Source organism: Stegostoma tigrinum, chromosome 9 (assembly GCF_030684315.1).
Source record: "Stegostoma tigrinum isolate sSteTig4 chromosome 9, sSteTig4.hap1, whole genome shotgun sequence".
NCBI classification, from domain to species: Eukaryota; Metazoa; Chordata; class Chondrichthyes; order Orectolobiformes; family Stegostomatidae; genus Stegostoma; species Stegostoma tigrinum.
The window spans coordinates 86306689-86331907 of NC_081362.1; the positions used below are offsets into that span (position 1 = coordinate 86306689).

At 40.8% G+C, this 25219-nt stretch overlaps 1 protein-coding gene across 1 annotated transcript in view; it reads right to left on the bottom strand.

Moving 5' to 3' along the window:
* Positions 1–25219, bottom strand: part of efcab2 (EF-hand calcium binding domain 2) — a 55454-nt gene that overhangs the window by 15762 nt on the left and 14473 nt on the right. The window contains exons 3-5 of the mRNA XM_048535610.2: positions 21380–21452; positions 17814–17893; positions 400–442 (exon numbers count right to left, since the gene is read on the bottom strand). Coding sequence (XP_048391567.1) covers positions 400–442; positions 17814–17893; positions 21380–21452 — 196 coding nt within the window. The remainder of the gene's footprint in view (positions 1–399; positions 443–17813; positions 17894–21379; positions 21453–25219) is intronic.

Genomic DNA, 25219 nt, shown 5'->3' on the forward strand with positions numbered 1-25219 from the left:
TATATCCAATCAATGGGTCTGGGATGAGATGTGATGAAACCTTTGATTCAGCTTGAAACAGACAGTGAATTGCAACGTTTCACAAGTTGCATTGTCTGGTTTCAGTGCCTGCAAATCTCACAACAGATCTGTTGGAGATTTGGAGTTCATTTCCTGCAGGGGTGTTAGAAGCAGAAATCTTCATCACAGACCAAGTGCGGAAAAGTTGGTTTAGATTGTAAAGCTATTTTTCATCCGGCAAGGACAAAATTGGGCTGAAATGTCTCCTTCTAGGTTGTTTATCTTAAAATTTTCTTAATTTTTTGCATTCTAAATGAATAATAATCAGAAGCGTTGAAACTAGGAAGTATGCTATTGCAAAATAAGCTTTATGATATGGAATTTAAAATTCAACCATACCTCAAATGCTTGCAAAATAACATCCTCCGGTTGGGGTCTGTATCTATAAAGGAAAGGTAGAAAAAATGCATGTTAAGAAAAACTTTCCATTTATTTATCACCACTGCAACGTCAAGACATCCCAAACACCTTAAAGCCAAATTTGAAGGATAGTCACTGTTGTAATGGTGAATCATGATAATTCAGGACATTAGCCATAAACACTGAATACAGGCAAGCTTTAAGGTAGCATGGCATTGGGCAGCACTCTGTGCTGTGCTGTTCATTGTTTTTATGAATTAATTAGACAAAGGAATTTTGCCTAATGTTCCAAACAGATGTTACTGAATTGAAGAATATCAATGAATATCACTGTGCACAGCTTCAAAAAGGATTTGAGAAGGTCCATCGGTGACAGAAAAATTGCAGACGTAATTCTTTATGGAAAATGTAACAAATTGAGATTTGGCAGAGATGAGGTTGATGTTTGTTTAAGTGATTAGTGGAAATTCAAGCAGCAGTTCAAATAAAATATGAACATTTAGAAGTACAGAACACAAAGGGATACTACATACAGGACATTAGGGTTCAGTTTCAAACCGCATGTAGCCTTGGTGAGACTATGGTTAGCAGTGGATCAAACTACTTGACCATTTTCCAAGTCAAACATCCTAACCACCAGAGCATTTTGCAACGAAACGTTCCTGTGCTGAAATGATAATATATATATATGAAATATCTATTACTCATATGTTTATAAAGATGTCCTTGGTAGCCGTCTAAAACAAACACAGGTTTTGATCAATGATTGAAACTCGTTAGTTAAATTGGTTATCAGTGCATGCGCGAATCAGCACCTCACGTCCACTCAGCAAATCATGGTAGGAACTGATAAGAAGCAGTCTTCAACTGCAGTTTTGAAAGGGATTATCACCAATTCCATTTAGGAAGGCATGGACTGCATATCAGCGGTACACAAGAGAAATTCCACCAGCAATGCCTTTGTGTCATCCTCCACATTCAATGGAAGGGGTGGGAGCAGCTCATTGAACAAATGCCTGTGTGTTTCTTGAAGCCAACTGTACAAGTATTCAGGCAAAACTGCAAATTTGACTGCACATCTTGTCTCAATAGCTGAAAATCACCTTCCCTGCTAGATTTGTTTTCTCAATTCTTTACTGGCCACTGTTATGAGGAGGGAAAGAAATGTTGCAAAGACCCTCTAAGTCTCCCTTTGAAGCATAGTAGCATTGACATTAACAACTGGGAGGAGCTTGCTACCAATGTCCAAAATGGTGACAACTCATCTGTTGACCTACATCATGCTTTCAATCCAAATACCTTAAAGACAACCCAGAATAGCAGCTAAGAAGGAAAGTAAAGGAAGCAAGTCTTGCTCTCCAGAACACAATGCCTCATGTAATGTTATGAATATGTCCAAAGATCAGTCACATGAAGACGCACTGCCGAAACACACTACCTTGAGGAGACAGCATCCTTGAATTGAGGGACATCCAACAATGGCTATTAAGGACTTTCTGCAAATTAAGATGCAAGCACAAATTTTGGCCAAGGAAATGTTCATGTCGGATGGTCCATGGAAGGTCAGCCAGGACAGCAATGGAATAGTCAAGTCTCGAGGTAACATGAACATGAATGGGGGTTTCAGTAGCAGGTGAGTTGGAGCTCAGGCAGGGATGAACGTGGGCATTATTATGGAAGTAGAAGTACTCATTCTTGGTGATAGAGGAGGGCTGTAGGAAAGCTCACCTTGGGCACAATCACAACATCAAGGGTCTAAATAGTCTGATTTCGATGCAGCTCGTTAGCAAAAAGGAACAAAATTGGTAGCCAGGGAAAAATCTGTTGTGGAGACAAAAAAAATTTAAAAAGATTTCCATTCACTCAATGCAGCTAATAGTTAATTGAGCAGCAGCAGTTGTGAGAGCACGAGCCAGGGGCAGCTGGGAAGGTAAGGTTTCGGTATAAAAAACTTTCCCCATGAATATGTGGAGCAAAGGCTGAGCAGGAGCAAACGTGGACACGGAGCCTGCTGGGCAAGTGAACTAATATATTTGGGCAGTGGCGGTATCCATTGGGATACCTTCTGGGGAAGGTGGGGCCTGTACAAGAAGGATGGGTTGCACCTGACCTGAAGTGGCACCAGTATCCTGGCTGGGAGGTTTGTTAAGCTCTTTGGAAGGATTTAAACTAGTTTGGCAGGGGGATAGAAACCAGAGCTGCAAATCAGAGGATGGGGTATCTGGTGTACAGGCAGATACAGCATGCAGAGTCTGTGAGGAAGAATAGACAGTTGATAGGGCGAAGTTGCAGTCAGTGTGATGGGCTGAAGTGTGTCAATTGTAACACAATAAGTGTCAGGAATAAGGGGGATGAACTTATAGCATGGATCAGTATTTGGACTATGATGTTGTGGCCATTACACAGACTTGGATATCACTGGAGCAGGAATGGTTGATGGATGTTCCGGGGTTTAGATGCTTCAAAAGAAATGGGGAGGGAGGTAAAAGAGGTCGGAGAGTGGCATTGCTAATCAGGGATGGTATTACAGCTGCAGAAAGGGCGGTCAAAAAGGAGGGTTTGTCTATTAAGTCAGTACGAGCAGAAGTCAGAAACAGGAAAGGAGCAGTCACTTTATTGGGAGTTTTCTATAGAGCCCCCTCCCCCCCACCATAGCAACAGAGACATTGAGGAACAGATTGGGAGGCAGATTTTGGAAAGGTGCAGAAGTAATAGGGTTGCTGTCATGGGTGACTTCAACTTCCCTGATATAGGCTAGAACCACCTAACCGCAAATAGTTTTGCAAGGAGCAGATTTTGTAGGGTGTGTCCAGAAAGGATTTCTGGCTCAATATATAGATAGGCCAACAAGAGGGGAGGCCATATTGGATTTGGTGCTTGGCAACAAACCAGGCCAGGTGTTAGATCTCTCAGTGGGAGAGCATTTCAGTGATAGTGATCACAACTCCCTGACCTTTACTCTAGTTGTGGAGAGGGATAGCAGCATATGGTATGTGGAAGTATTTAATTGGGGGAGGGGGAATTACAATGCTATTAGGCAGGAACTGAGGAGCATAAATTGGGATCAGATGTTCTCAGGGAAATGCACGACAGAAATATGGAGGTTGTTTAGAGAGCAGTTGCTGCGAGTACTGGATAGGCTTGTCGTACTGAAATAAGAAAAGGATGGTAAGGTGAAGGAACCTTAGATGACAAGACATGTGGAACATCTTGTCAAGATGAAGAAGGAAGCTTACTTAAGGTAGAGGAAGCAAGGATCGGACAGGGCTCCGGAGGGTTACAAGGTAGTCAGGAAGAAACTGAAGAATGGACTTAGGAGAGCTAGAAGGGGGCATGTAGGATTAAGGAAAACTCCAAGGCGCTCTATACTTATGTGAGGAACAAGCGGATGGTCAGAGTGAGGGCAGGAGCACTTGCTGCACTTTTGGAGATGGTCTTTGCGTCCTCACTGTCCACTGGAGTAATACCAGATGATTGGAGTGTGGCAAATGTTATTCCCTTGGTCAAGAAAGGAATAGGGATAATCCTGGGAATTACAGTCCAGTCAGTCTTACTTTTGTGATGGGTAAATTATTGGAGAGGATTCTGAGAGATAGTATTTATGATTATTTTGAAAAGCACAGTTTAATTAGAAATAGTCAGCATGGCTTTGTGAGGGGCAGGTTTCATGAGCCTTATCAAATTCTTGGAGGATGTGACAAAGAACATTGATGATGGTAGAGCAGTGGATGTGGTGTATATGGATTTTAACAAGGCATTTGATAAGGTTCCACATGGTAAGCTCATTCAGAAAGTAAGGAGGCATGGGATTCAGGGAAATTTGGCTGTCTGGATACAGAATTGGCTGTCTGGAAACAGAATTGGCTATGCAATTGAAGACAGAGGGTGGTAGTAGATGGAAAGTTTTCAGCCTGGAGCTCGGTAACCAGTGGTATTCCACAGGGATCTGTTTAGCACCTCTGTTCTTTGTGATCTTTATTAACATTTGGATGAGGAGGTGGAAGGATCGGTTAGTAAGTTTGCTGATGATATGAAGGTTGGTGGAGTTGTGGACAGTGTGCAGGGCTGTTGTAGGTTGCAACGGGACATTGACAGGATACAGAGCTGGGCAAAGAAGTGGCAGATGGCATTCAACCGAGAAAAGTGTAAAGTGATTCATTTTGGAAGGTCAAATTTGAATGCAGAATACAGGGTTAATGATAGGATTCTTGGCAGTGTGGAGGGGTTGGCTTTCATTGGCAGGGGAATTGAGTTTAAGAGCTGCAAGGTTATGCTCCAGCTCTATAAAGCCCTGGTTAGACCACACTTCGAATATTGCGTCCAGTTCTGGGCACCTTATCATAGGAAGGATGTGGAAACTTTAGACACGGTGCAGAGGAGATTTACCAGAATGCTGCCTGGACTGGAAGGCAGGTCTTATGAGGAAAGGTTAAGGGAGCTTGGGCTTTTTTCATTGGAATGAAGAAGGATGAGAGGTGACTTGTAGAGGTGTACAAAATGATGAAAGGCACAGATAAGAGTGAAAAACCAGAAACTTTTTCCCAGGGTGGAAATGACTATCAAGAGGGGGCATAATTTTAAGGTGACTGGAAGAAGGTATAGGGAGGATGTGAGAGGTAGGTTATTTACACAGAGAGTGATGGGTGCATGGAATTCATTGCCAGCAGTGGTAATAGAGTCAGGTACATTCGGGACATTTAAGCGATTCTCATATAGGCACATGGATGATAGTAAAATGAAGGATATGCACGTTAGTTTGATCTTAGAGTAGGATAATAAGTTGGCACAACATCCTGGGCTGAAGGGCCTGTACTGTGCTGTAATGTTCTATGTTCTATGTAACACTCAGCTTGTTGGCATCTTGTCCATTGGTCCCTTAGCAATTGTCATACCACTTTCACATTCTGCCAGTTCTCAACATCTCCTCTAGTCCATTCAGGTCATTGTGGAGCAGGCTGGTGGTTAGCAGACTCAATGGAGTTTAACCTTGCAATCAAAGTCATGAATACTATCAGGGTCTAGATAAAAGACAAGAGTGCCTACATAAACAAAAATCATTCAAAGACAAGGGTTCTGATGACCAGCACGGCAGCCTGAAACAATGGTTTCATTCAATACAATGTGGAGCTGGAGGAACACAGCAGATCAGGCAGCATCAGAGGAGCAGGGAAGTCGACGTGTTGGGTCAGAACCCTTCATCAGGACAGGAGGAAAGGGGCACAAATAAATAGGGAGGTTCCCAAAGGGTCTAGGCCCGAAACGTTAGCTTTCCTGCTCCTCTGATGCTGCTTGGCCTGCTGTGTGATCTCAGATTCTCCAGCATCTGCAGTTCCTACTATCTCTGAGGGGATTGTGGAGATTGGTCAATGGGAAGGGTGGGACAGATAGGTGAGAAGCAAGATGTACAGGTTGTGTCAGGTCAAGGAGGTGGGGATGAGAGGTAGGGTTGGACATGGGATGCAGCTGGGGGTGGGGAGATGTTGAAGCTGGTGAATTCTATGTTGAGGCCATTGGTCCATACGCTCCTAAGGTGGATGATAAGGAGTTGTTCCTCCAATTTTCATGTGGCCTCATTGTGACATTGGAGGAAGCCCAGCATGGACATATCACCAAGGAATTGGGAAGGGGAGTTGAAATGGCTGGCAGATGGAAGGTGGTGTTGATCAGAGTGTACAGAGTGCCGATGCTCCACGAATCTGTCACTGAGTCTGCGTTTGGTCTCTCCAATGTAGAGGAGAGCAATGGATGCAGCAGACCAGGTTGGAAGAAATGCAAGTGAATCCCTGTCGGATTGTTTGGGGCCTCGGACAGGGGTAAAAGGGGAGGTGTAGAGGCAGGTGTAACACTCCTGTGGTTGCAGGGAAAGGTGCTAAGTGTGGTGGGTTTTGTGGAGAGAGTGGAGCAGACAAGGGAGTTGCAGAGAGAGCAGTCCCTACGGAAAGCAGATGGGGTGGGGAGGGAAATATCTCTTTGGTGGTAGGGTCTAATTGCAAGTGGTGAAAGTGGAGGAGGATGATGCATTGGATTCAGAGGTTTGTGAGGTGGTATGTGATGTCCAGGGCGACTCTATCCTTGTTGTTGTTTGGGGAGGGGTTTTGAGGGCAGAGATGTGGGAAATGCAGGACATGCGCTTGAGGGCATTATGAAATCACAGGAGAGGGGAAGTTAGGGTCCTTGAAGTAGGAGGACATCTGGGATGTCCAGGAGTGGAACGCTTCAGTCTGGGAGCAGATAGAGCAGAGGTAGAGGAATTGGGAGTGTGGGGTTCGCATTTTTGCAAGAGAGTGGGTGAGAAGAAATGTGGTAAAGTTAGCTGTGGGAGTCGGTTTGTTGTAAGAGTAAAGAGTATTTTGATTAAAGCCTCGTAGTTTGCCCAATCAAATCACATTTAGGATCCAGTGACTTATACTTGTCTTTAAACAAGGTAAAAGTTAGGGTCTAGGCTATCTCCTTGATATGTTTTGAGGGGCTCTGGCCTGATCCATAACAACAGACGTTTCCATCTTAGGCAATAGAACCCTGAACCAGCAGTTTAGAATTTAATGACACTCATGATTTGTTTAAAACTCAAACTCTGCAATCATGAAGACCTTGTCCATGATTAATAGAGTTATTTGGTATAGTTCAAAGCAGTGGTTTCCTAAATGCTACAAGACAGTCCTTTAAGTATCTGGGTACGTTTTAAATTAGTCAGGAAAGTGTAACAGAGAAAAACACATGTTGTTTTTCATTTGTTTAATTTTCCATAATCTCAAAAAGGAATGTGTTATGGCGTGTCTCAAAATTCGTTGTTTCCTTTTGTTCTGTCAGCCTGTAATGTCACACAGATGTCTACCTGCAGATATACTAGAATTGTCTGACTATTTTTTTATATACTGGGAAACATAGCCAAAGGTAATAAAACAAATTACACCGACTGCAATTTTTAACACTCTCAACAGTCATCCTTTGGATGAAAGAGCTGTCCGTTCTATGCACTAAAACGCTCAATCTTTTGTAAATTACAATGTCCTATCAGTCATCCTACTTTGTAATTCTTAGCACCTACAATTTTCAAATGGGTTTTTCTCAACCCTTGTTCCTTTTATGTTCTTCCTAAATTTCACACTGCACAGAAATGGTAGGCATAAGTTGAACAGTAAAATCTAATCCTCAAATTTATGTTAGAAGTGTCATCAGAATTAGACAATGATAAACAGTGCAGCGATACTACATTGATGTGAAAATGAAATCTGCATGCCAACATCATGAAATTAGCCACTTTGAACCTTAAACTACATTTTGAGCTTTACTGTTATGGCTTGAAGATGTCATATGAATCCCCAGGGTAAATTACAGCCACATTATACTCTGCCAAACCATTACAATTGGATATAGAATATAGGAAACCTATTAACTATTGAAGAAAGTATTTAGTTGAATGCGTAAGGATGCCTATATGTAGTCAATGAACTCATTAATTTCTCAGAAGTGGAAACATAGCAATTTTGTATGGATGCAGTATGGGTTGCAATTTGAATGGCCTAAGTTCAGAGCACAAAGGACCATTTTAAATTAAACTCTTAGCTAACCATTAAAAAATGTGTGTATATGCTAATTCAGCCAGCAAGAAACTGAGCACTACAGGGATCTGACAGCACCTAAGGCTGAGAAATATACATGACATGGTGTTACTAGCGGTTAGGCTTACACTGCCGCACACTGAGACAATTGGCATGATAATAAGGCTAATATACTCTACATACATTAATGCCTTGTGTTATAAAGACACTTTATATTTAATACTGTTTGGAGGACTTCGGTATTGAAAGATTGTAGAATATGACTCATTTCAAATTTTGTGTAAATACGTGGAGTGCTTTCTTTATAAGAGGTCATTTACATTTCACTTTGGACATCAGTTTTTTTTAAATAAAGCTTCTTGTAAGTCACATGGCTGGTGATAATTGCTTGCTATGCTGTACATCCTTGCTAGGACTGTTTCTTTACTGACTGGCTTTGATTGTTTTATCTGGTTCAATTGAAGAGAAGCCTGCTTAAAGTCATAGAGTCATAGAATTGTACAGCCCGGAAACAGATCCTTCAGTCCAACTCATCCATACCAGATATCCTATACAAATCTAGTCCCATTTGCCAGAATTTGCCACCACTTCCTCAGGCAGCTCATTCCATACATGCATCATCCTCTGCATGAAAAAGTTGCTCCTTAGGTTGCTTTCATAAATTTCCCCTCTCATCTTAAACCCAAGGCCTCTGGTTTTGGACACCCCCAACCCGGGAAAAAGACCTTACCTATTTACCCTATCCCTGCCCCTCATGGTTTATAAACCTCTATAAGGTCACCCTTCAGCTTCCTAAGCTCCAGGGAAAATGGAATAAGCTGCATAGCTGATCTCTTTCATTTCTGAAAAGAAATGGTGAGTTCAGGATGAAATCTATTTGTTTTTTCTTAAAGAGTGACTGAGGAAACATCTCAAAATTTCCTGAGTAATTGTGTCTGCAAGATTCAGACACAACTGGAAGATTAGTGACTTCACTACCCATGCTAGAACATCAGAGCAATGACTTTTCTAGTCCAAAGCCTTGAAGGCAACCCATTGGTCAAAGTGTAATTTTTTCAGAAAGTCATTCTCTAGAGAAAAGTCTGTTTACATTCCCCTTTTCCTGCGTGTGTATTTGTGTGTGCACTTTGGGGATGTTTAGAAGGAGGCATATTTATAATTTTGTATTACTTACTTGATTGATTATTTCAGTTTTATTGAATACATTTTGATTCAATAATAAGCCAATAATTGTGTTTATCAAGAAGCCTGATTGATAGATCTTGTTGCATAAAACCTGATTTAGATAAAGCCATTCTTTGGTCATTTTGGCAACTGGGAAAAGTATCTTTGTTTCATAAGCTCCTCATGTCTGCTCCATCATTCAATGAAACCATCATTCAATGGCTGATCTGATAACCCACAACTTCACTTTCCTCCCTCTTCCCCATAACCCTTGATTCCCTTATTGATTTAAAATCTGTCTCTCCCAGCCTTGAAAAGACTTAACAACTCAGTCCTCTGTGGTAAAGAAATCCACGGCTTCATTACACTCTAAGAGAAGGAATTTCTCTTCATCTCTGTCGTAAATGTGTGACCCCTTATTCTGAGATTATGCCCTCTGATCCTGGACTCACCCACAGGGGTAAACAACCTCTCCACGTCAACCCTGTTAAGTTTCACAAGAATCTTGTGGTTTCACTAAGGTCGCCTCTCATTCTTTTAAATTCCAATTAGTACAGGCCCAATCTACTCAAACTCTCCTTATAAGACTGTTGTTCCGTATCTTGTACCAGCTTACTGAACCTTGCCTAGACTGCTACCAATGCCAGCATACCTTTCCTTAGATAAAGGTGCCCAAAACTATTCACGGTATTCCAGCTGTGGTCTGACAAGTGCCTTGAATAGTTTCAGAAAAATCTCCCAATTTTTATACTCTATTGAAATAAAAATCAAAATTTCATTTTTCTTCTCTATTACCCAGTGAACTTGAATGATAAATTTTTGTGATTCATGCACAAGTGTCATAGAGTTGTAGAGCACAGAAACAGAACATCCAGCCCAACTTGTCCATGCCAACCAGATATCCTAAATAAATCTATTCCCATTTGCCAGCATTTAGGCCATTTTCTCCAAAATCACTCTGTTCTATAGCTTTCTGCAGTCTTTCACCATTTAAATAGTACTCAGCTCCTCTATTCTTCCTGCCAAAGTGCATACCCTTACATTTTCCATATTCCTTCAGCCAAGTTTTTGCCCACTCTTTTAACCTGTCTATATCCCTCTGCAGACTCTTTGTGTTACCCTCACCACTTCCCTTCCCTCTATTTTTGTGTTAACCACAAACCTGGCCAAGTCTATGCACTTTCCTCACCTAAGCCATCAATATATATTGTAAGTAACTGTGGCCCTAGCTCTGACCTCTGTGGCACTCCATCCTGAATATGCTTCCCTTATCTCAACTCTGATGTGACTCATGGTACAGTGGAATTACAGTGATGAACATAAATTTGGTTTCTAACTACAATTCATATAATTTCATTTTAGAGTTAAAAATCAAAGAATATTGAATGAAACATTTACCATGGATTCCGGTAATACCATTAGTCATTCAGGCACTACTACTCTGTCTCAGGATGCCACCTGAAACTCATCTCTCTCCTACCTATATGTAAATTACAGCTTCAATAAGTCTTTCCATTCTACCTATAACTGGACACAAAAGATGGGGAAAATAATAACTGTTAAATATAATATGATGCCTTTGTGTAGTCAATTTTACAGGGAATCCACCTTTCATTTTAATCTTCCTCACATCACGTGAATGACCAAGTGCTAGAATTTCACACCAGATGATTATATATAATTTGCAAGCCAGAGAGACAAAAGAATAAAAACAATGCAGTTAAACTGATAACGTACCTGCACAGTATAAAGCACAGGGAGTACATTACTCAATTAATTTCAATTTCTGGAATCACAGACTATTAAGAAAATGCTATCATAAGGTTGTAGGCTTGCTCATCGAAAGTTTCAAAGACTTTGAAATGCTATCATATTTAGATAACAAATTGGCTTGTTTCCTTGATATCATGTTTGCTTCAATTCATATAAATCATTTGTTAAACATATAGAATCATGTGAACAGCACTGATGCAAGGAGCACACATGTACACAGGGATAATACTCAGGTAGTCAATTATCCTCATAAAATACTTTTTATTCATTGATTAGTATCTAATTATTAGCCAATTTAGTCTGTAAACTTCTTTTGTAAGTACCAATACCTGCAAATTTGAAGAAAATTTGATCTTACAGGGTAAAGTACTGTATCAGAGATAATGGGAACTGCAGATGCTAGAGAATCCAAGATAATAAAGTGTGAAGCTGGCCACTGCATCCCAAAACCAGCCCAGCCTGTCTCTGCCTCCCTAACCTGTTCTTCCTCTCACCCATCCCTTCCTCCCACCTCAAGCCGCACCTCCATCCCCTACCTACTAACCTCATCCCACCTCCTTGACCTGTCCGTCTTCCCTGGACTGACCTATCCGTTCCCTACCTCCCCACCTATACTCTCGTCTCCACCTATCTTCTTTTCTCTTCATCTTCGGTCCGCCTCCCCCTCTCTCCCTATTTATTCCAGAACCCTCTCCCCATCCCCCTCTCTGATGAAGGACCTTGGCCCGAAACGTCAGCTTTTGTGCTCCTGAGATGCTGCTTGGCCTGCTGTGTTCATCCAGCTTCACACTTTATTATCCAGGGTAAACTACTGAGTTTGTTTGTTCATCATAAACAAAGTAACTGCTAATTACAAGGGGAGACAGTGGCATGGTAGTCAATAGAGCAGTAATACAGGGACCCAAACTATTGCCCCAGAGACATTTCCCATCACAAGAGGTGATGGAATTAAAATTCAATTAAGAACAACATAAGAAAATAACATAAGATTCAGGAGCAGGAATAGGCTATCTGGCCCTTCAAGCCTGCTCTGTTATTCAATAAGATCATGGCTGATCTTTTTGTGGCCTCGGTTCCACTTATTCACTCTCTCACTACAACGCTTATTTCCTTTACTGTTCAAAAACTATCCATCTTACCTTTTAAAATGTTCAACTACTTCATCGGGCAGGAAATTCCACAGATTCACAACTCTTTGGGTGAAGAAGTTCCTCCTCAATTCAATCCGAAATCTGCTCCCCCTAATTTTGAGGCTATGCCTTCTAGTTATAGTTTCACCTGCCAGTGGAAACGACCTCCCTGCTTCTGTCTTATCCATTCCCTTCATAATTTTATATGTTTCTATAAGATCCCTGCTCATTCTTCTAAATTCCAATGAATATAATCCCAGTCTACTCAGTCTCTCTTCATAACAAACCCTCTCAAATCAGGGAATCAACCTAGTGAATCTCCTCTGCACCCCGTCCAGTGCCAGCACATCCTTTCTCAAGTACGGAGAGCAAAACTGAACACAGTACTCTAGGTGTGCCTCACCGGCACCCTGTACAGCTATAACATAAGCCCCCTGCTTTTAAACTCAATCCCTCCAGCAATGAAGGACAAAATTCCATTTGCCTTCTTAATTATCTGCTGTGCCTGCAAACCAACCTTCTGTGATTCTGTGAATTGCAAGAATATCCATAAGTAAAAGGTTAATCTCACTGATTTTAGCCATGAAGCCAACATCAATTGTCATTGAAAATCCATCTAATTCACTGATGTTCTTCAGTGAAGAAAATCTGCCAAGTGTACTTAGTTTGATTGCATGTGACTCGAGGGCCACAGCAACGTTTTTGACTCATAACCACCTTCTGAAAGTGACCAACAATGCCCAGATCTCACTAAAGAGTAAATAACAATAAATAAAAGTTCAAGGCCAGTATGAATAGAATAAAAATATGCAGCTTTAAGATTATTGGAGAAACGTGTCCATTTAGAGAAACTATTGATCAATCATTGGTAAATTAAAACAAATCTAGAAAAAGCTAAAATTATAACAGTCTCTCACTGTTGTGATTAAAGGTGTATTTGACATATATTCTAGATTTGGATTTCAAAATAGAGGCAATAGATGTGGGTCAGTTCTGTTGATAGAAAATCAATTTGGACAGTGATCTAAATACATCAATTCCAAGAAAGCAGATGATTACAGTAGAGCACTATAATATTAAATCGGTAAAAGTTTTATGCTGTCAGGTTTATGAAACACAATACATACTTTTAAGTCAATTAGTTTAGTTTTAGTTTTAAAGGTTCAAGATATTGCTTCAGCAGAATTCAGTTCAGAACAGAATGATTTTCTCCTAGCAGGCAATTAAAGCTGTTAGTTAGTCAGTCAATCAGTTGGTTCAAGGTAACTGGTCGCCTCAGTAGAAATGGTTTCTTTTCAGTGAAGCTTCCAAGCCAGGAGAGTTTGGATAGAAATCTTCAAGCTGTGTGAACTGAGAAAATTTATGTCATTAGAATTGTGAGGCGTTCATACCAGTGGACTTGGAAAGTATTCTAAATAAAGATCTCAGCAGTTCAAAAGAAAGAAACTTGAAAATGCCAGTTAAGTAAAGACTCAAAGAAAAGTTGAGTGAAATTTTTCTGGATTAGATCTTTGAAATGCAAAGTGTTGGAAAAAAGGCTAAAACTCAGTTTTGGTCTTTCTAACTATATTAAATATTTGTTTTTCACTGTATGAGTACGTTTGGGGACTAACCACCACGTTAACCAACATCAAAAATTAAACATATGATCTATCAAGCCAGATTTAATTTTGGGATCTGACTTATCCAGTATCATAAAGAACTGAGATCACAACACATTTGTCACTTTCTGAATGCTGATGTCAATAAACTAGTAATAACTGAAAGTGATGCTTGTTTTGTTGCTCTGTCAGTTTATTTACTGTAAAAGTGTATAGCCTACAGCAAAAGCATAGGGCTAGATCTTACTTCCTTTAACAAAATCGTAGATTGCTGGAAAAAGCTCAGGTCAGGCTAAATCTGTGGACAGAAAGCAAAGTTAACATTTTAGATCTGGTCAGAGATAATGGGAACTGCAGATGCTGGAGAATCCAAGATAACAAAGTGTGGGGCTGGATGAACACAGCAGGCCAAGCAGCATCTTAGGAGCATACTAAGATGCTGCTTGGCCTGCTGTGTTCATCCAGCCCCACACTTTGTTATTTTAGATCTGGTGACCGTTCTTCAGAACTTGATTTTGGTTATCTCAGTTTTTAGTAAGGTCTCGCTCTGCATCTGTCTAAACTTGTCTTTTTAATTATCTACCCTACTGCTACTGCACCTCTCTCATCTGATTCTAACCCTATTGGACCACCCATCAGATCCCAAACAACACTGCTGGAATATCCCAGAATCGATTGGCAATTCTATCCCAAAACTGACCAGCAATCCTGATGCTGATGCCATCCTTAAATAGCCAATGTGCACCCGAATAGCACTGTTAGTCTGGAGCTGATATGCACAGATCCTGAAATTTGCCCTGGTCATAGTAGAGAAGGGAAAACTGGTGCCATGCTTTGTGGGCAGGGATCTAGATGTCCTCTTCGCCCACAAAAACAGAGGCCATGACACCAAACGATACCAGATCAGTGCTGTCTCAGCCATCTGAAGCATGACTGATTATGTTCAATCCTTGGATTGGTATTGGAGATTCCCATTGACTTGCTGTGCAGGAACCCCCTTCTCGAAGGTATCTCCTTTAACTTAACTGAGGATAGATGACTACTGTGACAAACTTCCTGACTTTGTATTTGTGCTAAATGGGATTGCATTATTGGAGAATGGTGAGGCTGGAATCTCTATCTAAGGCAAAGTGCAAAAAGGAAGAATTCTGACAGTGTGCAGGTGGGCTCAAAGTGATTGGGTGCTAAAAGAGCAGTGAAGAGCCTGGAGATGCAGCCTCCATGAGCTGGGCTCACGTCCTCTGAGTACAGAAGTGTCCTGAAGGCAGATCAGAGAAGTACCATTTTCATTCTTAGAAACTGGCACGTGTGGATGCCAGTATCTGTGGATCGCAGCAGTTCAAGATGGCAGCTCATCACCACCTTCTCAAGGACACTTAGGGATGGGCAATAAATGCTGGCCAGCCAGTGACACCCACATCCCGTGATAAATTTTTAAAAATGGGATGTCTGTCTGGCTGTGAGTACTGAGATGATGTTTCATGGCAACCAACATGAAGGTTCTTCACAGCCAGTGGCAAGCTGAAGTTGCCAACTGCCCACTATGATTTCCATGTCAAGATTTCCCAGCATATAATTTGTTCACAGCAGATGGTCCGACAAAAAGATGCGTATTACTGAGGCAAGATCTGCAGTTAATAAGGTCATTAATATATAAAAATGCTCCTCAATAGACAACTTACCTTAACAGACAACTTGCTGCTACCTGGTGAGAATCTTGTCTGGATGACTGGAATTTAGTTTAAAAAGTTAAGCAAGTTGTTCTCAACATCATGATAGGTTTCATAGGACCTCTCCCATTGTTCACCATAGCCCACATAGTTCGAGCCACAATAAAATTCTATCCACAATATTCCTACTTTTAACTATGCTCTCAAATATAAACTAGGTATGCTGCATCAGAAGCTGATGAAAATCTCTGAAACTGTGATGGATTAAGGCCACCTGTTGTAGGCAGCTAGGTACGCGGATCTGCTCCCAGCAAACGGTTCTACTTTGATCACTGCTTCTCCAGCCTCCTGCTAGAGCACAACCTACACGGTTGATAAAATGAATGGGGTTGAGTAATGCATAGAGGCTCCAAGGAAATAAATGTTCTCAGAAGGCAAAGCGTCAAGTCTGAAACTATAAATAAAAACGAAAAGGACCAAACAAAATCCACCATAACTGGATCATACATGGATATCATTGTTTCAAATGAAACATGCCCTTGGAACAGTAGAAACAAATCAAAGTTATTAATAATTTACAATGAAATTAAATCACTGTTTGAGCTGTATTTCAAAGTGAAATAAGTCTGTGTTGGAAAAGGACCATGATGTGAAGGTGCCAGTGTTAGATTGGGGTGGACAAGGTCAGAAGTCACACGACACCAGGTTATAGTCCAACAGGTTTGTTTGAAATCACAAGCTTTCATAACGCTACTCCTTCATCAGAAGTGAAGAGAAGCACGCAGGCATAGATCTTAAAGGGAGAGAGTTCAAAAGATCAAACAAATAGCCTGATTGGAGTGTCAGCAGGCTGAATAATAAGTCGCTGCAGGTGACTGAAAGAGTCAGTCAGTATGAGTGAAGGTCAATAGCTGAATAGCAACTGAAGGGACGACCCATGTTCCACTTAAATGAGGCACAATTAAATGTGGGTCAGGTCCAAAAAATTAAAAATAAGGTGGTGCTGGAGACAAACCAATGAAAACAGCCTCAACTATGATCTTGGGTTCATGTCGCTCTACATGTAACCCCACCACGCTGTTCCGTACCTGTAAAATCTTCCATACTGTCCTATTTTGACACCATCACTTTGATAACTTACACAGTTAGTTTGCACAGTTTTGGATTACTTGTTATTTTGGTTAGACCCTTGGCATACAACTCTTATACATATCAGGTTATTTTAGCCATTTGGGTTGTCTCCAGCAGCACCTTATTTTTAATATTTTGTAATTATCGCTCTCCCTCAATTAATTGGATTACAGGTCATCCTTTCACATGCTATTCAGCTGCTGACACTTTACTCACATGGTCTAACACATTTGATCACCTGCAGTGACTTATTATTCAGCCTCTCGACACTCCACTCACACCATTTGAATGATCTGTTGATCTGTCTGCCTATAATTCTGTGCCTGTTTGCTTTTATTCACTTCACCCGATGAAGAAGCAGTACTCCGACATCTTCTGGTTTCAAATAAATGTGATGGACTAAAACCTAACATTGTGTGACTTCTGACTTTGGAAACAGGCTCCTAGGATGTTAATGAATACTTTGGGCACATGGTGGCACTATTCATCACAATGTCTGCTGCTTCATTATTCAATTCTGTGATAGTTCAACATCCTACAAGATCTGACGCAGTTAAAGCAAAAATTTTAAAAATTTACACATTTTGTAGCTTATGGAATGAATAGCACAAGGCTTTTGGAATAGTCACCTGATCTGAAACAGTTTAGAATAAAGTTCACGCTGATGGAGGCAGTTTAATACAAATTAAGCTTGTCAGGATATAAATAATTCCACAAGGAGCATGTTCCTCTTTGTGGTGTTAGGGCAATACTTGCTGTCCAGGAACGCAGAGAATGAACTAGAGCAAAGACTCCTTGAATTAGATTTTCATCCCTGTTAGGCTGCTCCCAAGATTACTAAAGGATATTGGTGGCTCCTACACCTGGAGTCAACATACAGTCAGCGGATCAATACAAAGAGAGGTCAAAGGAAAAATTGGCGAGGTCTACACAGGGAATTTCAATGAAAATACATTAGTTACCTGTGTAAGATCTTTCAAACAAAATTTCAATGTCACCAGGGATCAACACAGATGAGCTGGAATGGGTCATTCTCAGGCCTCGCATCTCACTTTCATAATTTGTTAAAATTCCCAATCATCGTGGCAGTTTAACACCATTGAACTTTATTCAAGCATATGTGGAAGATAAGGAATGAGGAACAATAGTTGATACACAGTCCTAAAAAATTATTTATAGAATTATTATTATTTATAGGCCAAGTTTACATTTCAATATTAACAAGTGATTTTTTAAAGATTGGAAAATTTTTGATCATCACAGTCATAAATTTTTATATCATAAATTAGTCATGAAGGCATTTAAAGAAACTAGTATATAAATCAACAAATAAAGAATGAAGCAATTTATCTTAGAACTCACTTCCTTTCTAATAACACTCTAGTCATCATAGGAAGGAACTTTTCAAGTTGTATATATCCCGTGGGTTCTTCTTCCTCCACCTTTAAATAGAAATTGCCAAACAAAATTACAATAAAAAAACAATGCAAGTACAAAAGTATTAATTCCATTAGTCTTCCCATTGAAACTAATCAGATGCAATTGCAATACAGTACTTCACTGGCCACAGGTGAAGTGAGAGATGACTATGTTCAAGAAGGGCGGCAGATCTAGGCCTTGTAATTACAGATCAATTAGTCTGTGGTACGGAAGTTATTGGGCAAAAATTCTGAAGGACAGATTAATCAATACTTGGAATGGCAGGGATTGATTAGGGATCATCAACACAGATTTGTTAGAGGGTGCTGCTGTCTGATTATTTTAACTGATCTTTTTGAAAAAGCTGCTAAATATACTGATGAGGGTAGTGTAGTTGATTTGGTTTACATGGACTTTAGTAAGGCCTTTGACAAGGTCCCACATGGAAGGCTGGACCAAAAGGTAAAGTCCATGGGATCTAAGGTAAGTTGGCAAACTGGATCCAAAATTGGCTTACAAATAGGAGGCAAAGGGTGATGGTGGATGTTTGTTTTTGTAATTGGGAATGTGTGACTAGCAGTGTACCACAGGGAGTGGTCCTGGGCCACTTACTGTTTGTCTTTTTTTTAATTCATTCACAGTAGGTTGGTGTCACTTGCTAGGCCAGCTATTGTTTCCCATCTCTAATTACTCAGAGGGCAGTTAAGAGTCAACCACATTGAAGTGAGTCTGGAGTAACAACCATACCAGACCAGGTAAGGATGACAGTTTCCAACCCTGAAGGAAGTTCTCTAATAATCAACAATGGTTTCATGATCATCATTGGACTCTTACTTCCAATTTTTTTTTAAATGAATTCAAATTCTACATCTGCCATGGTGGGTTAGAATCTGGTCCTTAGAATATTACCTGGGCCTGGAATTCCACTGCCACCCCCAAATATGCATGTTATAAATATTAATGGATTTGATGTGAATGTAGAAGGTATAATTATTAAGTCTGCAGATGACACAACAATTGATGGTGTTGTTGATGGTGAGAAGGATGGTCTCGAGCTACAGCTGATACTGATCAGATGGTAAATTGAGCAGAACAATGGCAGATAGAATTTAATCCTGATAAGTGTGAGGTGATGCATTTTGGGAGGTCCAAAAGGGAAGGACCTACATGATGAATGGCAGATCCCCAGGGACTACTGAAGAACAAAAGGACCTTGATATACAAGTCCATAGATCCCTGATGGTACCAACACAGGCATACAGGGTGGCAAAGAAGGCATATAGGATGTGTGTCATCATTAGCTGGGGCATAGCAAGTCAGAGCAAGGAAACCTTCTTACAACTGTATTAATTTTTTTTCTTTATTCATTCATTCACGGGATGAGGGCATTGCTGGCTAGGTAGCATTTATTGCCCATTGGTTAGGCCACAGATGGAATTCTGTGTGCAGTTCTGGTTGCCACTCTATTGGAAGGATGTGAATACACTGGAGAGAGTGCAGAGGAGATTCACCAGGATGTTGCCTGAGATGAAATGTCTCATTTATGAAGACAGCAACTGGACTGGTTGGGTTTGCTTTCTTTGGAACAGAGAAGGCTCATCCGTTTGAGGTGTACAAAATTATAAGAGGCATAAAAAGTAGGTTGTGAGAATCTTTTCCCCGTGGTAGATGTGTCTAAGACTGGAGAGCATACATTTAAGGTGAGGAGTAGGTGGTTTACGGAAGATCTGAGAATTTTTTTCCCAACCCAGAATGTGTTGGCAATATGGATGTGGTGCTTGAGACAGCAGTGGAGGCAGGCAGTGTCACAACATTTAAGAAGCATCTAGATGAGTAGACTATTGGCCAAGTTCAGGTAAGTGGGATTGTTGTAGTTTAGTGTTTGATAGTCAGCATAGATATAATGGGCTAAATGGCCTGTTTCTATGCTATATTACACATATATAACTCTCTGATAGGATAGTTTTTTCTGGTAATATTGAAACCTCTGTTATAAATCAAAGTCAAAATGTTGGGGGTGAACATTATCCCTTTCAAAATAGCCTACGGTACATTTGCTAAATGGTCAAAATAATCTAAATTGTTAAAACATAACAGATAATTAAGTGATATTTTTTAGCTGATATTAAATGATCCAAAAATGTCATGACAGCTGTCTAGCAAGACCCTGAAATAGAAGCTTTTGCATTGTTTCTGTAGTTTATAGCATCTTCCATTGTTATATCAAAATGATTTCATATTCACAATACAAATACAAATAGTTGCCTTATTTCACAAACCAACAATCTGATACTTAAGTGAAATGTCCTGTAGAGCATTTCTTCTCACGCTTGTGTTTATATATATCAGGGATAAATTTACTCTTCTTGAAGAATGCTTATTTCATAATCTTCCATTATTCATTAAACAAGGTATTTCCCTTTGTTATACAATAGTATGTATTTAAAATTTTATGATGTATACATTTCTTAATATGCACAGAACATCTGGGTATAAAATAGCAAATGTTGCACAGTATATGAGATTGTTGTAGCAACAGGCTCACTCGGCTGGATTTTCATCTTAGACGTGAGTATTGGGAATTAGGAAACTTCCCAACTATATACAACCACCTCGGGGGATAGTTGAGCCAAATATCAGACTTTCACTATCGGCTAGTTAGTGCGGACTAGTCAAGTCAGTCAACTTCAGAAAGAGTTATGAAGCAGCCACAGCCGTTGGTTGCCGAGGCATGCTGTTTAAAAGGTTCTGGGACTTTGTTCCTATTTTAATAGAAACAGTTAAGGTCATTTAGCCTTCACAACTCATACCCCTCGGCCAAGAACAAATAATGGGGCATAACTGCAAGCCCAAAAACCCATTAAACTGTTGAAATTGCTGATCCCCAGATGTTTCAAGTGCTTTCATTTTCTGCTATTGATACTTTAAACAGTTTAGATGACTGATTTTCTATTGGCCTTTAATGAAAGGAGAGTTTTAAGTAAAATATTTTTTAAAAGCTTTATCAGCAACATGTTTTTGTCAATTTAGTAATCATTGGTTCTATACAATGGGTGAATACAGCACCATGGCTTGGTGTGATGGTATGTGAGGCCATGTGCTACTGGGTGCTTAGCTTTGCATGGAAGGTATGTGGGGCCATTATGAGGGTAGAGGACTTAACTTGGAATGATGTGTGTGTGAGAACATGGAGGTAGCTAGCTTGGCATTGGGCGCATGGGTCACCAGCTGGTCTGGTCAAGGACACAGAAGGCACCACATCCGTGCCATTATCAATAGCTTCCTGACACTAACTCTTTAATACCCAGAAATGTGGGTCAGGTCCAAAAAAGGTGAAATCTCAGGATTGAGAGCACTCAAATCTTTTATTGCATGACATTATGATAAATGAACAAATACACATAGGGGAGCAACTGCAAATAATTGGCTTTGTGGTGGCTCAGTTTTCTCAAATCGATACATGGCAATGACATATCATTTGAGATTAGTCCTAATTATACTTGGCATACCTCTGCTAACATTTCATGAAGTTCTCCTTCATTTGGGCAGCAGCCCAGAGATCTAATAATTGTGCCAATTTCCCTGTGTACAGAAGAAATACAGATTACCCATACAGTTTAGCAGGTGGGTTTCATAAAATGCATATGATAGATAATCAAATTTACAGAATGTCTTTAATACAGAAATACCACTTGAATAGCAATATTTTTAATGACAGATCTCATTTACACCAAAAATCATCAGAGTTATGGTCAAACATTTTATAAATCACCTGGAATTTTAGTCACAGCCAGAAAATAGCAATGAATTTTTAACAACAATGCGTTGATTTCTAAGGGCGTTGCTCACAGACAAAAATGAAAAATGTGGTTCTTTCTATAATCAACTTTGTCCTTGTGCTTTACTTTCTTGTTCATTCTGTCGCTCCATTCTGTCTTTTATTACATAATCTGTCTCTATGAGTCCCACATACTTTGTCATTGCTATATCTATACCTGTATCTTTCTTTATCTACTTTTTGTGACATCTATTATGGTCCCAGATTAGACTGCCAAAGTTATGTTACAATATTGCTAGGGACCCGTAACTTTTTTCTTAAAGTATGAGATCAGAGACTAAAACCACAAGACCCCGTGGTTTTAAACAAACAAAAATAACCTTTGCTATATGATGAAGTCAGAACAATAATACAGTGCATAATTTATACATACATATATATATCTATATATATATACATATAATATATATAAATATAAGGTAAATATCAGTAACAGTCAAACTGTCGTAGAGCATCGCACAGAAAATGCCAATCACAAATGCAGTCAAGACACATCTCACTGATTTCTCAGCAACCCTCCATGAGTTAGCGACACCATGGGACATCAAGTCTAATTAAAGCTTTCCAAGTGTTCCAACTTTTCTTTTTCAAAGCTAGCTTCAGAATTCCCTCAAAAGCAGCGCAATCGCAGACTGCCTCAACAAATGCTAATAGTCATAGAGTCATAGAGACGTACAGCACACTCGTCCATGCCAACCAGATATCCGAAATAAATCTAGTCCCATTTGCCAATATTTGGCCCATATCCCTTTAAACACTTCCTGTTTGTATACCCATCCAGGTGCCTTTTAAATGTTGTAATTGTACCCTCCACTACTTCCTCTGGCAACTCATTCCATACATGCACCACCCTCTGCGGGAAAAAGTTGCACCTTAGGTCATTTTTAAATCTTTCTCCTCTCACCTTAAACATATGCCGTCTAGTTTTGGACACTCGCACCCCTGGGAAATGACCTTGTCTATTTACCCTATCCATGCTCCTCATTCTGGCAGTTCATGCTCCCAATTGGGACTATACTTCACAAACTTCTGGAAACAGGACATAGAACCTACTCATGGGCACAATTTCAGTTTGTTCACAGAGGCATCCCTTCCAGCTGTAAACTGGCTCAACTGCAGAACACATCACTGCTTGTGGGCTTTTGCATCCCATTCTCTACTACACTGAATTTTAATCACTCACGGGCTTCCTCCAGCTTCTCACAGTTGCCAGAACTTCACCTGAATCCTACCTGCATGAAACTATCAAATATCTCAGGGACTTCCTCCTCAGCCTCAACTACACAGAACCAGTGGCCTTCAGTCACCTTCTCAGCAGCATAGTTACCAAGCATGCCTGCTGCAAGGCACATTCTCACACACTCTCTTAGCTCTAACTCACTCTAGCCCTTGAATGTTTTGAGAGATCTATGAAAAAGTTACAACAAGCCTCATCCTGTTGCTAAACTGAACTAAATTAGCAACCAAGAGATAACAGGGTGTGAAGCTGGATGAATACAGTAGGCCAAGCAACATCGCAGGAGCAGGAAAGTTTGACATTTCGGGTCGAGACCCTTCTTCAGAAATTGGGGAAGGGAAGGGGATTCTGAAATAAATAGGGAGATGGGGGAGGCGGATAGAAGATGGATAAAGGAGAAGATGGATAAAGGAGAAGATGGGGTGAGAGGAGACAGACAGGTAAAAGATGCGGGGTTAGAGGCAGCAAAGGTGAATGTAGATGGGGAGTTAGGGAGCGGATAGGTTAGGCCGGGTAGGATGGACAGGTCAAGGAGGTGGGATGAGGTTAGTGGTAGGCGATGGGGGTGGGGCTTGAGGTGGGAGGAATGGTTAGGGAGGTGGGGACTAGCTGGGCTGGTTTTGGGGTGTGGTCAGGGGAGGGAGATTTTCAACCTTGCGAAGTCTGCATTGATACACTTGGGCTCCAGGGTTCCCAAGCGAAATATGAGATACTGTTCCTGCATCTTTCGAGTGGCGTCATTGTGGCAATGCAGGAGGCTGAGGATGGAGTTGGAGGGGCGGGGAGAGTTGAAATGGTTCGTGACTGGGAGGTGTAGTTGTTTGTTGCGAACTGAGCATAGGTGTTCCACAAAACTTGGAGACCGCTTTGCGGAACACCTACACTCAGTTCGCAACAACTACACCTCTCAGTCACAAACCATTTCAACTCGCGCCCCCCTACTCCTCAGACAGCATGTGCATCCTGGGCCTCCTGCACCGCCACAATGACGCCACTCGAAAGATGCAGGAACCGCATCTCATATTTCGCTTGGGAACCCTGCAGCCCAAGGGTATCAATGTGGACTTCACAAGCTTCAATATCTCCCTCCCCGACCACATCCCAAAACCAGCCCAGCTAGTCCCCACCTCCCTAACCATTCCTCCAACCTCAAGCTCCCATCCCACCTCCTGAACTGTCCGTCCTCCCTGGACTGACCTATCCCCACTTAACTCCCCACCTACACTCACCTTTACTGGCTCCATCCCCGCCTCTTTGACCTGTCTGTCTCCTCTCACCCTATCTTCTCCATTATCCATCTTCTATATGCCTCCCCCTGTCTCCCTTAATATTTCAGAATCCCCTTCCCCTCCCCCATTTCTGAAGAAGGGTCTCAACCCGAAATGTCAAACTTTCCTGCTCCTCCGATGCTGCTTGGCCTGTTGTGTTCATCCAGATTCACACCATGTTATCTCAGATTCTCCAGCATCGGCAGTTCCTACTATCTCTGAATTAGCAACCAGCTGTGGAACTAAAATGTTGGAACACCAAGTTCCCTGAATGTTTCAATTTTCACAGATTGCTAGCTTACACAATATACATTGAACAAAAGAAACACACTTCTCCTATGTTGCTGTTTCTGGAAATTCTTACTTCTGCCAACTTCCTTTCTCTTACGTATACCTCACTTTTTCTTGGTGTTGGAGAGATAATTTGAAATAGAGCCCAATGTGGGTAGGAGGAGGTGGGTGGGGGTGGTGTGCTATAGGAGTATGGGTGTACAGACACCCTGAACAGGACATTTAGTCAATTATTGTGATGAAAGTCTATAATAGGCTGGACGATCTCCAGATTTGTTGTCCAGACATGTCCAGGAAGCAAACCAATTTGCACGAATGAGAGGCTCAGATTCAGATGGAAGGGTTTCAGAGACTGAAGTCTGCACTGGGATAGTTTGGCATACAGTGGTGCGTGATTTAAACTGTCAAGACATAGCAGGTTCAGGTTAAGTGGGAATCGATTAAGCTAACTGTAAGAGAAATTGGAAAATGTTTTGAAACTAGATCAGGAAGAGAACTTGGGGGTAAGGTATGCAATGACATTCAAAACTGGAATCTGGGCTAAAACACAACAAAGCTAACTGGGGGAATAGGGGGTTCCTGAATATAAATGTTATCTTGCAGCAGCAAAAACATGGAATCCACTGACACTTGGTGGCTAATTTAATCATTGTTATCAGCACACTGACCCACATAAGGACAATGTAAATGATATGTATTTTCCACACGATCTTAT